At 48.4% G+C, this 15,373-nt stretch overlaps 1 protein-coding gene across 2 annotated transcripts in view; it reads left to right on the plus strand.

The window, feature by feature from the left end:
• LOC137785215 (SNF-related serine/threonine-protein kinase-like) overlaps positions 1–12,113 on the plus strand; it is a 15,776-nt gene extending 3,663 nt beyond the window's left edge. For both annotated transcript variants that reach the window (XM_068576328.1, XM_068576329.1), the window contains exons 2-8: positions 1–41; positions 1,017–1,235; positions 2,334–2,580; positions 6,408–6,549; positions 7,818–8,030; positions 8,315–8,449; positions 9,340–12,113. The exon at positions 1–41 is cut by the window's left edge. In XM_068576328.1, the coding sequence (XP_068432429.1) occupies positions 1–41; positions 1,017–1,235; positions 2,334–2,580; positions 6,408–6,549; positions 7,818–8,030; positions 8,315–8,449; positions 9,340–10,705 (2,363 nt within the window). In that variant the 3' untranslated portion in view covers positions 10,706–12,113. The remainder of the gene's footprint in view (positions 42–1,016; positions 1,236–2,333; positions 2,581–6,407; positions 6,550–7,817; positions 8,031–8,314; positions 8,450–9,339) is intronic.
• The last annotated feature ends 3,260 nt before the right edge of the window (positions 12,114–15,373 follow it).

A 15,373-nucleotide genomic window follows, 5' to 3' on the forward strand; every position in this document is an offset into this window, starting at 1 on the left:
CCGTGGTTAAACTGGCCCGACACGTATTCACGGGGGAAAAGGTACGCGCGTCCGTGTCGGTGCACGCCGGAGGAATGCTCCGGTGCCAGTGATTGAATGTCCTCCGTGTTGAAGGAGATTACTCACCCCTAGAGACAGACATACCAGAGGAGGGTGACTAGCAACACGGACATTTGAGTAATGTCCCTCCTGTGAGATGAGCGGATCGATCTGCCCACGCAGTGCGTTCGTCTCGGCTCGAGTGAATGTTTGAGCGTCACATCTTCTTGTTGTTGCCCGAGGCGTTTCCCCCCCGACGAGACGCAACATGAAGCGCTCGCCATGTTTCTGTTTGAGGCGGCTGCTCAGAGAGGGAGCGCTGTGGATGTGGATGAGTTTGGACTGGTGTGTGTGTGTGTGTGTGTGTGTGTGTGTGTGTGTGTGTGTGTGTGTGTGTGTGTGTGTGTGTGTGTATCAGAATCATTCTAAATCGTCAATTAAAACAATGACACTCCAAACTGTTACATGTCAATATGCATATTTTCATATAATCCATTGTAAGATTGGCACACTCAGTTTTTATAGATGAATATTTTCATTTTGACTGCGATGAATGAGGATGAACGGGCCTCTATTTCATAGCTATTTCATGCATTTGGCCAACACATTCGTGACTAAATATTGTTACCTATTAAAGCCTTTTTTTCAAAATAAATGCCATTTTAATAAGCAGGCAATTATAAGGTGTATTGTGGACTTTCATCAGTTCTAATTTGTGAGCACAGTACGAACAAATTCAGGTCAGAAAATATTGATCTTGAATCCCGGATTTGTTGTTAAACGTTTGTACGCTCGGATTCAAAGCTCAGATTCAGGTTTCAGCTCAGGTTTGTGCACAACACAATACAGCAGCATCAACACAATACATCAACAACAAGCTGCTCAAAACGTGTCAATAACCTCCACGGTGTGCACAATCCGCTGCTGACAGTTGTCGATTGGGGCAGATGTCAATCATCGTGATGTGGCTCTTCCAGGTCGCGGTGAAGGTGATAGACAAGACCAAGCTGGACCCGGTGGCGCGGGCGCACCTCTTCCAGGAGGTGCGCTGCATGAAGATGGTGCAGCACCCCAACGTGGTGCGCCTCTACGAGGTCATCGACACGGCCACCAAGCTCTACCTCATCCTGGAGCTGGGAGACGGAGGAGACATGTACGACTGCATCATGAAGCACGACGGGGGCCTCGCTGAGGAGGTGGGTGGCATTGTGGGTAGCGGAGTAGCCGTGAGGTTGCTTGGACCTGGACGGAGTCTCGGTAGAGGAAGGGTCAAGAGAAAGGAGACCAATAGAGTATCACATCAATATGAATTCTCCTGCGAATGGATGAAAATCAACTCTCTCGGGAGCGAAATTGGGAGGTAGTTGTGTTTTTTATTTATTGAGTTGCGACTCTACTTTGGGGGAATGCAGTGAAGGGCACTTCAAAGGTAGTTAGATGCTCACCAATGCATGGCGCATACCGATTCTTTAAAGTTAATCAATTCCAGACACCAGGAGGCAACTGCTTGACATTGAAAGCTGTAACACTGCACGTTAAACAGGGAAAAGGGATGAAACTCTGGCTTTTTATTTATCTTTCTATGTTCCCTTCGTGGTACAAAATGAGATGCGCAAACAGCAGCCTGCAGATGGTTTTGTGTGAAATAAAGTGCATGTTTTATTAGATTGATGCATGTTACACTGCGGGGAATTACTGGACTGCATATTTGTCTTCTGTAAAGGAAGTTAAGGTTAGTAAGTACGTGTAGTTGCTTTATTTTAGAGACTTAAATGTGAACATTTAACATTGAGCAACTCCTCTGGTTGCAAAGAAAATGACTCGACTTCTCACTTGATATATTACCTCAGTAAACATTGTGAACATGAGTTTATGGTGTTGAAGTACAGAGAAGTACAACAGGATGTTCATGTAGTAAATTATGGGCAGGGTATGTATGCTCGAAGGCGGGGCTACCTTGTGATTGACAGCCTTGTCCGGTCTTGGGATTGTTTGTGTTTTGGTCTCACAACATGAACTCTTTCTCAGTGTGTTTTCTCTTTCTGAAAGTTAACTTTTTCACATTTTGGTCACTAGTTGTACTGAGTTCTGACCTTTTATGTCACACCTGGTTGCAAAAAAAAACCCCAAGATGGTTTCAAAAACGTAGTCAAACACAAGTAAAGTGGACGACGTCTACTTCTTAAACGCAGTAAGGCTTCGTCGTTCCTTAACATTATGTTCTTTGGGTGTTCCTTTCAAGCTGTTTATATCCTGATATTCATCCCTGGTGCTTGCTGTCCCTCCTCTCCCAGGTGGCCAAGTGTTTCTTCGCCCAAATCGTCCACGCCATCTCCTACTGTCACCGGCTGCACGTGGTGCACAGGGACCTGAAGCCGGAGAACGTGGTGTTCTTCGAGAAGCAGGGCGTCGTCAAGCTCACCGACTTCGGCTTCAGCAACCGCTTTCAGCCCGGGAAGACGCTCAACACCTCCTGCGGCTCGCTGGCCTACTCCGCCCCTGAAATACTGCTGGGGGACGAGTACGACGCTCCCGCCGTGGGTGAGTCATCTCCGGCCGATCGCGGCCGTGGCCTCCACGAGGATGGGACGGCGTCCCGGTCCGTAGTCCAGCGTGTGCTCATGGGACACGCCGTCGCACTCGGCACACTGGTTTTATCAGCCGGCTGTTAGAAGAAGGAGAGAACTGCTCAAAGTTGAGATCGTGTTGCCGAGCAAAGCGGTTTGGAAATGAGACCGTAACTTAACCGCAGAACTGCCGTCCCACACCTGCAGTTCATTGCGCGCCCGCGGTTTCCGATCATTGACAGTCATGGCCTTCCTGTGTATAATAAAATCTGATATCTGATCAAGCTGAAATTGGTTTCCTCAGCACTCTCGTGCATCGCAACCCCCCTCACACACACACACACACACACACACACACGCACACACACACACGCGCGCACCACCTTCCTCCGTCGCTCCCGTCGGTAGTGGGAACAATTCTTGGCGGAGCCGCAGCTTAGATATTCAATCAAAACTGTAATGGGGAAAGAAATGAAACGGAGGCGTGCAGATTTGGAGAGCAAGAGGGAGAGAAACAAGGAACGAGAGGCAGAGCGAGAGGAAAGCATCAGTCGTCCCTCCGTCTACCCAGAGGCCTCTGCGTCAGAGCAACAGAGAAGCATTTTCAATTTTTCGGACTGAGTGGTTTCGCGGTGGCTGTTTTTCTTCTGCCTGCCTTCGTCTCCGCCAGAGATGCTGCTCCCAAAATAAATTGAAAGTGAAGCAATAGCAGTTATTTGACGGCATGCGTGTATTCTAGATGATGGTGAGCGCATCTGGCCACGTGAGGTCAGCTGGCCTGTTAAAAGCCCGTCTGAGCATTTGACCCAGATGACAAGTCAGGAGTGTGTGTTTGTGCGTGTGCGTTTGTGCGTGCGTGTGTGTGTGTGTTCTTTCCTCTGCCCATGCGCCATTGTTCATTCGGCCGAGACGATGATGTTTTGATTGCGGGGGGATTATCCACCCGGGCGAGACGAAATGCCGTGTGATTCTACCGGCGCTGCAGTTTGACGTGGAACAGGCCGAGCGGAGGCCAGGAGGTCGGACGTTCGGGGCTTTGAGGTAACCCGGGCCTGGGATTACACGGCTGCCCAGGTGCCTGCTGCTGACAGCCGGCTCGGTGCTGAGGTCTGCCGGTGACGTGCCAGGTGGCGGCGAGCCCAGGGTTTGTTGCAGAGAGATAGGGAGGATGTCCTCGCGCGGCCATCTCCGGTTTGGAATTTGTCGCTCTTCGGAGAAAGCGCTGAGAAATAATTTGAGATGAAAAGTAATCCAAGGTGCAGGGAGGGTGTTGCATCCGTCCTACTGACAGAGGCAATTAACAGCAGCAAACTGCAAAGCGACATTGATGTATTCATCCAAAGTGTCGAGTGCTTTTACATAAAAGCGTGTCCATCATTCCCTTAAATGCTTTGTTATCCGGATGGGGCCTGCAAATAATAATTTTCAGTAATTGTTTGGTCTAAATTGTTCTCTCGGCTTCAAGTTCTGAACATTTGGGGGATAGAATAATATGTAAAATGTTGTTATCATACAGAAAATTAGAAGGAAATGGGAGTTTAACACAATGCAAGCGTGTTTTCTCACTTTCGGGAGTTGATGAACGACTAATAAGCGCTTCGCAAAGACGCCTGCCTCCTCTTGCCTTCTGACGCTATGCAGCGCGTGGGCTCCTTTTTGTCTCCACTAAATGGAAAAGATAAATATAGATTCATGCTCCGTCTCCGAGAAGCACAGGCTGCACTTAAGTTACCTAATAGCAATTATGAAAAACATATCCTGGCCACTTGCATAATGCAGAGCATATCTGTGCCTATTTAACGCGCACAAAGTGGGAGGATTCAGTTGGAAAAGAAATGTTGTGTAATGATCAGCAGGGCGGGACGCTGAACTCGTCCCACTCAGCCCTCGGGGTGAACAATGTCAAGACTCGAGGAAGTGCTGGCCGGCTTTCTCAGGGATGCAATCGGTGTTGAAAAGCAACGCGGGGCGGCGCAAAGGGGATGTTTACACACACAGCTGTCGCCAAAAGAAGCAGCCGGCGCCGTTATCTCGAGTGAGGCAGACGTGAAGCGACGCAAGCGGCGCTTTCCAGAGACGCGTCGGTCATCTGGTTTATAAATAAAGTTATCGAGGAAGGAAGTTCGGCGGACCGATGACGCAAGTGCTGAGGGAGCGGGGTCACGGTTGCTAGGATACGTTGGCCAGGGGTAGGATGGTCGCGGGGACGGCGGCGGCGTTTCCCTCCTCCCTCCATCAGCAGCATGAGACGCTCCTCAGAGCAGTAAATACTCACCACCCCCCCGGTAAACTGGCACGTCGACTTCACCAGATGGGAATCTCCGGCGAACGCCTCTCTGCCGGCGCATGGCGGTGACTTGAGGACGGATCACCAGGAGGGTTTGGGAGGATGAACTCGTTTTTAATGCAAGTCACATGAGCATTGAGGTGGTAATCGATGCTCACGGGACGACGTCCACTTCAGGGGAAGTGAAGCGTTTTATCCACGTTTGCATCCAGGGCTTCATCGGCAGAACATAAACGCACACATGTACTTTTGGTTTGATCACATCGTGATCTCTGCAGGGTCGCCGCGGCAAAAGACAGGAAAAGGAAGTCACAGAGTAGCTCATTGAAGCACACATGAGAGCACTTGAGATCAGACACTTATCACACGACCCGTTCACCTCATGTTTTGAGCTTCTTTTCGCATCCTTGAACTCGATGTTTTGGTTTTCCCTGCAGCCTCGGTAGCTTTTAGCTTTCAGCTTAGCTTCTATGAGTCAGCGCTAAACACTAACGAGATATTTAGCTGCTAATGCAGAAGAACAAGAGGGTCAGATTGCTTTTTTTTTCTGCAAGATTGCAATTTTAGTGAAAGCCAATTTGTTTAATACATATTCTGGACTCTCAGACTCAAAACGAAACCACTCAAATCAGCCGTACTTTACCAGCTCAGAGCCACATGGCAGACAAACCAATTAGCAATTGTCCAGAAACCCGACGAGAGAATAAATGCTCATGTTGCTGCTGATGCATCAACGTTTTGTTTACAGCTCGTTCTGCTGCCACAAAGTGGCCCCAAGAAAAAAAAAATCAATGAATGCAGCTTCAATAAATTGTAAATCAACTGGCTTTTGCTGATGCTACTGCTTCCTTTACCGCTGCTTCGTATCTCTCTGCGTTTGAAGCCCCAAATCGTTCGAATAGTTTCCCAAAGTCCTCGCCCAACAGAGGTCATCGCACTGACTATGAAACTGTGCTTTTTCTGTTCACGTCCCCGTCTCTCTGCTCGTAGTCGGCGTCTGGCTGCAGGATGTGTGTCAGTGGACCAGCCGGCTGACCAGAGCGCCGGCGGACGCCCCCGAGCACAAAGTTGCTCTTTTTAAAAAAAAACGGAATAATCGGACCGAGAGAGAGTTTGCATGAAGCTTTGAGGGGGTGATGAACACGTTAACCCACTTTCCTAGGAACCGCCTGTTTGTGCATGCATGCGTATGCATGTGTGTGTGTGTGGGAGTGTGTGAAGCCGGCGGCCATGCAGAGCCTCACCCTTGGTTGAACAAATGTGTCCTTAGCCAGTGCATATTTATGGAAATGTCTATGATCAAATATGATTCCTGCTTCATCTGAACTGGGGAGTGGGGGCAGCTCTTGTTTTGTTACATCTGGGTCACTTAAGCAGAGAGGAAAGCGTGTTCCTCACTGTGTTGGTGGGTTTTCGGGCGGGGATTTCTGAGGCCATCTTCCTTCACACTCGCGTCTTTGTACACGCACAGGATGTTTGGTATGAACGGCGTCCTCTGTGCTGTGTCCCTGCAGATATCTGGAGTCTGGGGGTGATCCTCTTCATGCTGGTCTGCGGCCAGCCCCCCTTCCAGGAGACCAACGACAGCGAGACGCTCACGATGATCATGGACTGTAAATACACAGTGCCTGCACACATCTCCCATGCATGCAGAGAGTGAGTAGCATACCCCACACGCAGATGGACGGAGTACCTCGCAGGTGCTGCATATTTCATGTTTATAGATGTGTGAAGAGAAAGAGAGGCGAAGAGAGAGAGAGAGAGGGAGAGGAGCGGCCCGCTGTCCTGCTTTTTCACTCGCTGCTGCAGTCACCTGCTCCACCGGAGATGCAGCGCTGCGTTAAGTGGATCTAATGCACCCTTTAAAATCGGCCCTCTATTTTTAACACAGGGAGGGTTTAGCTACGCATCAAAGCAGCGCTGGGCAAAATAGAGGCTGAATGCATAGTTTGAAAGACTCTGGCTTTGAAAACACATATTGTTCTTTGACTTTAAGTGTCCGAATCGGTGTGTGTTCAGTTTGAACACCTCCCTGTTGTGTGTGATTCAGCCGGCGATGCTACACTGCAAAGACAAATTGTTATGGTGGAGAGCTTGTTTGCAGGATTATCCCAATGGCAAACACTGATAATAGTGCTCTTGAATAGCAGCTGCACGGAGGGTTATTTTGGGGCATGTTTGCCTTTTTATTGGACAGTTGACAACAGAGATGCAGAAAGGGAATGTGGCTCAGACAATATGCAACAATATCTATGTTATATCTGTTTTATTATAACATTATTGGCAAGGTTTTGGCATCTGCTGTGTATTCGAGCGTCACAACCACCGTCTCAATCAGCAGCCTTGTGGCTACCAGCTAGCTTACAACATCCAGTCATATAAATGTCATATAAATGTTTATGTAGAGCACAGGAGTTGTCATAATTTCTGGTTTGTTAGAACTTGGGTCTTACTTCCTATTCACATGCATTTTATGACTGCTATTTCCACCAGTAGTGATCATAATGTTTTGAACGTTGAGGTAGGAAACATGAGCACTCGTTAGATTGTGAAGGTTTTAACCAGCCAACAGTTTAATCTTAAGCTCTTTAGTCGGAGGTAAAACTGAAAGTGAGAACATCACAATGTGCGTACATGTTCTCAGAAAAAAACAGATGCTGACACTGACTACGGCAAGTCCAATGGGTCAAAGTTCAATCAGCTCGTAAACTGATGGTTTACAGCGCGACAACACAATCATTTTACCATTTGAGATTTTAATTGTTTGTTTAAGAAAAGCCAATGTTTAAGCTCATGAACCAATTATTATTATCCCAACTACTATTTTGCATATTGCTGTGTATCTAAAAACACAGCTAGAGACCAGGTGTGTCTGCGGTTCCCCCCGCGCTGATGCGGATCCCCTCTGTGACCCCCCCCTACAGCCTCATAGCCCAGATGCTGAAGAGGGACCCCAAGAAGCGAGCGACCCTGGAGGAGATCGGGGCCCACAAATGGCTTCAGGGCGTCGACCCCTCGCCGGCCACCAAGCTGTCCACGCCTCTGGTGTCCCACCGCAGCCTGTCGGAGGAGGAGCACGGCTCCATCATCCAGCGCATGGTGCTGGGGGCCATCGCAGACCGGGACGCCATCACCGAGTACGTGCACAGAAATTCGCCGTGGTTCACCCGTCCGGCTAAAACTGAATTGAGTGTCATCGACAGTTTAATTGCCATTAGCGACCAGCTGGCGGGCGGCCCTGAGCCGCCGCCGTGTCAAATGCAATCTCCACCCTCCGTCGCTTCCTTTTGACTCGCGGTCAGGGTTTGGTGCAGCTCCGTGTGTGTGTGTGTGTGTGTGTGTGTGTGTGTGTGTGTGTGTGTGTGTGTGTGTGTGTGTGTGTGTTTGGAATTCAAATCGATTTCTCTCTCTGTCTCCTCAGGGCTCTGGAGTCGAATCAGTACAACCACATCACGGCTACCTACTTCCTGCTGGCTGAGAGGATGCTGAGGGAGAAGCAGGAGAAGGAGCAGCACAGCCAGACACGATCACCCAGCCCCAGCAAGGCCCAGTTCAGGTACACACACACACACACACAGACACACACTCCTTGAGATGGACAGAGTGCTGCCGCTGCAGGGTCGTGTACTGTCAGTTTCCAAAAGACAAGCTTGACAGCAGAATGGACGGACGAAGCCTTTCAGCAAAAAACTGAAAGACAGTCTGAGAATAGAAGAGAGCGTTCAGATCAGCAGCGTGATCAGAGATGTACAGCCTGAAATATCTTGACATGACTTCATTAACTTGAGGCGGTAGTAGCGCAGTCCACGTGGTCTTGGCTCTGGGAACGCTGGTTCAAGCCCCCAAACGGACCCAGTATGGAGTCTGGACTGGTCGCACCCAATGCTCAGAAGCCCTTTGTGTTTACAGGGTCCCGTTTGTGCATGAGTGTGTATTTCGGACCCGTATGTGTACAATAAAATATGTCTTCTGATTGAGAAACGAGAATTCAAGAGATGTAAGAGATTCCAGAAGACTTATGAAACAAGTTAGCTTCGACTGAAATTGCAATCTTGCAAAAACAAAAAAAGCAATCAGACCCTTTTACTCTTCGGTGTTAGCCGCTCGATATCTGGAACTAATGCTGAACTCTAAGCCATTAAACAATATAATAATAGCATATTCACTATCTGCTCTGTAGTCCCCGTTCGCTTCATATCTCACGCACCGAGCACGGCTGCCTGCTGCAATCTATAATTAGCCGAGCAGTCGCCATGTTGATTATCTCAGCTGTGTTTGCGTCATGCAAATTCATTGGTTAAAGTTCCAGCGTTCAGACAACTGATGCAGATACCCGTCCCCAGCACGGTGTTGACGTGAAATGATGCATAACGAGACCATTCCATAAGAATCTGAACTTGCTCGTGGGATGAACCTTGTTCTCTGTGTGTGTTTAACCCTCCACAGGCAGTCCTGGCCCACCCGAGTGGACGTTCACCAGGATGTCAGTGACGGCTTGGGGGGTCCGACTATCTCCCATCCCGGGGGGCCGCAGTCGCCCGCCCGCAGCGCTGAGAGCCTCCACAAAGGGCCCAGGCCCAAAACGGCTCTGCTGGACCTCAGCCAGCGGCAGGAGAGCCGCACGCAGGCGTCCGGCCAGCAGCATCCTGCGCGACAGAGCCAGGAGCGGGGCCTCAGGCCTCTGGGAAAGCCCCACGCCAACCCCCTCAGGCTGGGCTCTCTGACCTCGGTGGGCCCTTGCAAACCTCGTAGTCCCAGTCTATTCAGCGTGGAGGAGGACGAGGAAGAAGAAGGGGCAGATAGATGCTTCTCGTCCTCTGCGCTTCCTGCTCAGGTGGTGCTTCGTTGCAAAGCCTCGTCCTCCTCATCCGCGTCCTCTGCTAATCGCCTCACGTCCCGTATGAGCGCTCCGGTTCTCAACCAGATCCACGAGGAGGATAAAGAGGAGGAGGAGGAGGAGGAGGAGGAAGAGGAAGAGAGGAGGGAGCTGCGTGGATTCGGCCGGCCCAAACCCAGCCTCAGCCTCAATCTGAACTCGAGAACACCATCACTGCCCACGCTCACAGCGTCGCCCCAAACCGCCGGTGTGACGGCACCGGTGGCCGCTTTCACCCCCAGCGCGGAGTCGAGCGACGACGAGACAGAAAGCCGCCTTGAACCAGATCCGGCGACTGCTGGCGGCCATGGGGATGAGAGGGGAGGGAGGGAGGAGGATAGAGAGAAAAGGGGATCAGGGCAGGGAAGTCCCTCCAACTGCGCCAGTCCTGGATCCGGTTCGGGCCAAGGCAGGGGAACCCCTAAAGCTGCCAGCGGCCTGGTGGAGAGCTTGAAGCTGATGAGCTTGTGCCTGAGCTCTCAGTTCCACAACCTGACGGGAGGAGGAGGAGGAGGAGGAGAAGGAGGAGGAGGAGGCGGAGGAGGAGGAGGAGGAGGAGGAGGCGGAGGGAGCGCCAGCGTAGGCGGGGCCGTTGTAGCCGGGGACGCCCAGGACCGCCCCATGTGGAGGATGTGCATGGGCGGGTCCACCGGGAGCCTGGATAAGGTCTCGCTCCTCGGCGGCCCCTCGCCCAGGGGGAACCTGTACCAGCCCGCGCTGGGAGACGCGCTGGCGGACCCGCTGCTGGAGGGCTCCTGCACGGGCACGCTGAGGCTGGGGGAGCTGGACCTGGCCCGGGAGAACCACAGGAACATGAAGAACCGGGTGCTGCAGATGCCCCTGAGCGACAAGACTCTGTCCGTCAACATCCACCGGGGCGCCAAGGAGGGTCTGCTCTGCACTCCCACCCCACACAGCTGCTGCCAGGTCATCTAGAGCCGCTCGCTCCTCCTCCACGCTCATCCCTACGCCCCCTTTTTAGCCTCGCTTTCCCACGACTTCAGTTGCGCCGTTTCCTATTATTCGACACTCGCGGCGATGGAGAACAGTGAGCGAGTCCAAAATGCTTACTTTGCACATTTTTAGAGACGCAAAAAAAAAAGTCTCCGTGGAGGACACCGGGTGCCAAGTATGTGAAGCACTTTCAGCAGATTAAACGGGAACACTAAAGGGACATTTTAACCCCGCTGGTGTTTGTAAAGGAGAGACATTAAGCACGGGAACGGACACGGGAGGTGCTCACATCCCTTTACACACTCGTGTGTGTGTGTATATACTGTATGTACACATTTTGTGCACATTCACACCTACATCACTCTCTGATACGCTGGTAAAACGGGATACCTGATGAGTTTTAGTGCCATGTTACATATCATGTTTTTGTTGTACCTGGTGCTGTTTTTTTAACCATTGTTTTTTAAATTTTCTTTTTTTTATTTTCAAGACAATCATTTTATGCGTTGGAAAAGACATTCTGACTGAAAGGGTTACGTTAAATATGTGGGGTTTTTTTTCATTCAAATGAGGACAAAGAACAGGGTGAAAACGGACCGAGCGGCACTAAAGTGTGATGGCGGCGTCACAGTATTTTCTAGTCTTATCACTGTTTTATTTTTCTATCTCGAACGCGCTCGAAAAAGAAAAAAGGCACACTCACTTGTCAAGTCTCTGCGCAGTTACACGGCAGAGTTTGTACATATGTGGATAACCTTCCTAGCAGTGCTCTGTACTTGTATTGACGGTAAAGTCGTATTGCGGTAGTAAAACCTGAATACTAGATCCTTTTTACGCACCATCGTTCTCCACTCCTACTGGATATCCGAGGTTCTGGTTGGGCCCAGAGGGAGAACGTGTGTTTTGGTTCTGCAGGAAAAGGAAACCCAGACTGAATTATTACGCAAGCAACGGCAGCTCTTTAAACTCAAATGGCGACTGACTTCTGGGTGCAACCTGCAAACCGCTGGATCAGGATCACGGTAGCCACAGTTGTAGCATATTCCAGGACAAAAACAACAAAGAGGGGTTTCAAGAGATCATACCAACTCCGCCCCCTTCTAGTATCGGTCTGTGTAACTGGATGTGCGACCCACTCCCTCGTGGAATATTTAACTTGATCGGTGCATGTGCTTTTTTGCTGTAGCAACATTATTCTTGCCCACTGAGGTCAATCCACCTGCTGTATCTACCCGAGTAACAGACTCCAATGGTCACTTCTTTACCGTAGCCTCACAACGAAACCAGCGACTGCAAAATGTACAAAACAAAAATGGATGTGCCATAAAAATCTGTCTTGAGCATATTGTACTGTATGTACTGTATATGATAGAGATCTATTAAAAATGAAATGATGTGAATAAAGTCTGTTCCTTGACTTTTGTTGCAGTGAGAGTTGATGTTTGTCTTTGTAGACATCCGAAGAAGGACATGTGCTGTGCAGCCACACAAGCAGCGTGGAGCCAATCGGAGTGAAAAATGAAGAAAAAAACCCTGCTTTTATTTGTGGGGTAAATTAACACTATTGTCTGACTAGGAGTCTAATTTATTCAACAAAGGATCCACACTGAATATTCATATACGGACAAATGAAGCATTGTGCGTACGGGAAAAATATTCCGATTTATAAAACCGTGCAACAGTTTTCAATTTACTTTTATAAATCCTAAATCAACTTGTCGTTGTGCAACCGTGGATCAGCCTCGTGTCCTGGTGGGTGAGGAGGTTCCCTCCTAGGAGATGGACCGACATGCAGGAGGACCAACAACCAGGTGCACCGGTGTCAGTGTTGTTTAGCTTCTTATTGCCGTTGTTTTGTGTGTCTTTGTCGTCATTTTGCATCATTTTTTAGTTATGTGTTACTTTGTGGTCCTGTTGCGTGTCTTTGTCGTCACTTAATACCTCTTTGAGAAATAAAATAAGATAATCTTTTATTCCCACAGTTGGAAAATTGCAAGATTACAGCAGCAGACAGGTAACGACACATAGTGAAATAAAATAAAAAACAAGAAATATCAATAAACCGTAAAGAATCCAGAATAGAATTATTATATATACAGACACAATAACATGTATTTATTTTTTTATTGAGATTGCATCAGTTTAGTGTTTTGTTTTGTATATTTTTGTAGTTAAAGTCTCATTTTTCTTTTTGTATGTTTTGGTCTGTTTGTATTTTGCATCTCTCTTTCTCGATGTTCGGTGTCTCTTCATAGTTGCGTTGTGTCTATTTGTGTCTTTTCATATTGGTTGTGAGTCTCTTTGTGTCTCGTTGCAGTTGTTTTGAATCTCTTTGTAGTTGTTTTTGGTGTCTTTTGTAGTTTTTTGTGGTCATTTTGAGTCCCTTCCTGGTTGGTACACCTTTTGCAGGTGGAGGCCCTCTAACGCAACACAAGTGAGATTACACCCTGTTGAAACCATGAGTTTCTCTGTAATCTATGGAGGAGGCTTGATAGAGCAGGAGGCCATTGTGTTTATTTTCCTCAATGGCCTCAAAGCTCCCCCCTCAAACTCTGCAGAGAGATGTAATCTCTGCAACATCTGGGCCACTGTTCCACATCAGCCTGCTGGGAGGAAATCGGATCAGACCATGATGAGCTCTGGGGTTGACAGATGAACCCGTGTGACACACAGGCTTAAACACACACACACACAGACACACACGCACACAAAGACAATGCAATTGTGCGCTGGAATCAGATCCTATCATCCACCACGAGCCCCCAACTGCAGCAATAAAAACAACATCACTGCCACCTAATCTCCATTGGTTGGTTTAATAGCTCCACAATATAAAACATGGCGCGTAAGGCAACCCCGCAGATCAAATTTACTTTCTGTGTTGTTGTTTTTTTTTACAGAAGATGCTGTGTGATATGATGGAGCATAATCTGTCAGACTAGCAGGAAAACACCAGCAGACAGATTATCTGCTTCTGGCATGTCAGCGGGCATTAACAGCAGAGGTCTGTTAAAGTTAATCCTTCACTGACACACAAAACTCTTTTTCTAACATATCATTGTTCGTTGTAGCACACAAGTTAGAATCAGGCAGCGACGTCTCGTTTGAATTCAGAGGTCACAACAATTGAATAACGGAGTGTACATGCATACGCTCAAATCCTGCGGGCATAAGCAGGTCGCTAACAAAAAGGTGATGGAATAAAGACGCTCTGATTACAAGACACACACACACACACATACAGACACAGATGAGAGTTGTTTTTTGCTGTGTTGATGCTCTGAATCCTGTATATTGCACCTTTAATCATTTGAAGATGTTCACGTAGATACGGCCTCGCTCCGTCGTGTAGCTTTTCTCTTTTTCATCTAGGTGCATAATGACAGCATTTTCCAGTAATATCAGCCATTATTGCACTTTTTCCCTTTTTTTGTTGTGTGTTTGTCCCTGTTTTAGCATCCTACGGTCTGTCAGCAGAGCATTTAATCTGACCGCCAGTGGAGCTGAACGTCGAGGCCGAACTCCTGACAGCAGGCTGTCAGTGGAGCTGCTGATGAAACTGCTTTAAGGAACAAAGCCCCACAACACTCACACACACACACACACACACACACACACACACACACACACACACACACACGCACACACAGTCAACAAGCCAGACGGATCCCACGCCCCTCAGACTAAATACAGCCTGCTGAGACACTACACTCCTCTGTTATTTTAAAACTCCAATTCTTTGTGACTCTGCCCAACCAGCATAACACACACACACATACACACACACACACACACACACACACACACACACACACACACACACACACACACACACATTTGGTCTCAGAGTACACAGTCTGTGTTTGACCATCTGATGGAGCCTTTTTTTTAATCTGTCAGAAGTGTGTGCCCGCCGTGATGCTGTGTGTGTGTGTGTGTGTGTGTGTGTGTGTGTGTGTGTGTGTGTGTGTGTGTGTGTGTGTGTGTGCATTTGATTTCACTGTATGCTTGTTGAGAATGTGACTGAAACAGTGTGTTTGCTCATCTTACCAGAGAGAGCAGACAGGGAGAGAGAGGGACACAGTAAGTTAATTAAAGAGACGTTTTCATTAGCCGTGAGAGGAGGGAATAAAAAAAAAACTATTATTACAGTAATTACATTGAAGGCAACATAATCCATGGTGATTTAACAACAAATAATCCCATGAAACTCAAATTCTGTGACATGGAATTTAAGAAGCAAACAGAAACGGGGCGTACGGCAGGAAAAGGATGTGCAAAAAATAAACATTTGCTCTGCGAGGAAGGCAGGACACATCTGGAGGACATTTTGCATCCCAGCGATAAAACGGCAACGCTGTTGCTAAACAGGAAATCCTGAAGCAGCTCAGCACAGAGGCCAAGAGGACTGCAGGTCAGCTTTAAGGTTTAAAGTAGGAACAATATCAAGAGGGTTGCAGAGCCGATGTTTTCTCATATACATGATTTGTACAATATCTCACAAAGAGTTCAAACCTTTTCTTGAGTTTTCCTGCAAAAGCAAGTAACACGTGTCAATTGCCGCTCGTTGCATGCATACAGAGTTTTCAAAACAAACTCTCATCTTCACAGGAAACAACTTAGTTAAGTTTAAGCAACAAAACTACTTGG

The sequence above is a fragment of the Clinocottus analis genome, unplaced genomic scaffold, assembly GCF_023055335.1.
Source record: "Clinocottus analis isolate CAN_PGR_092001 unplaced genomic scaffold, fCliAna1.0.p SCAF_14, whole genome shotgun sequence".
In the NCBI taxonomy this organism is placed as follows: domain Eukaryota; kingdom Metazoa; phylum Chordata; class Actinopteri; order Perciformes; family Cottidae; genus Clinocottus; species Clinocottus analis.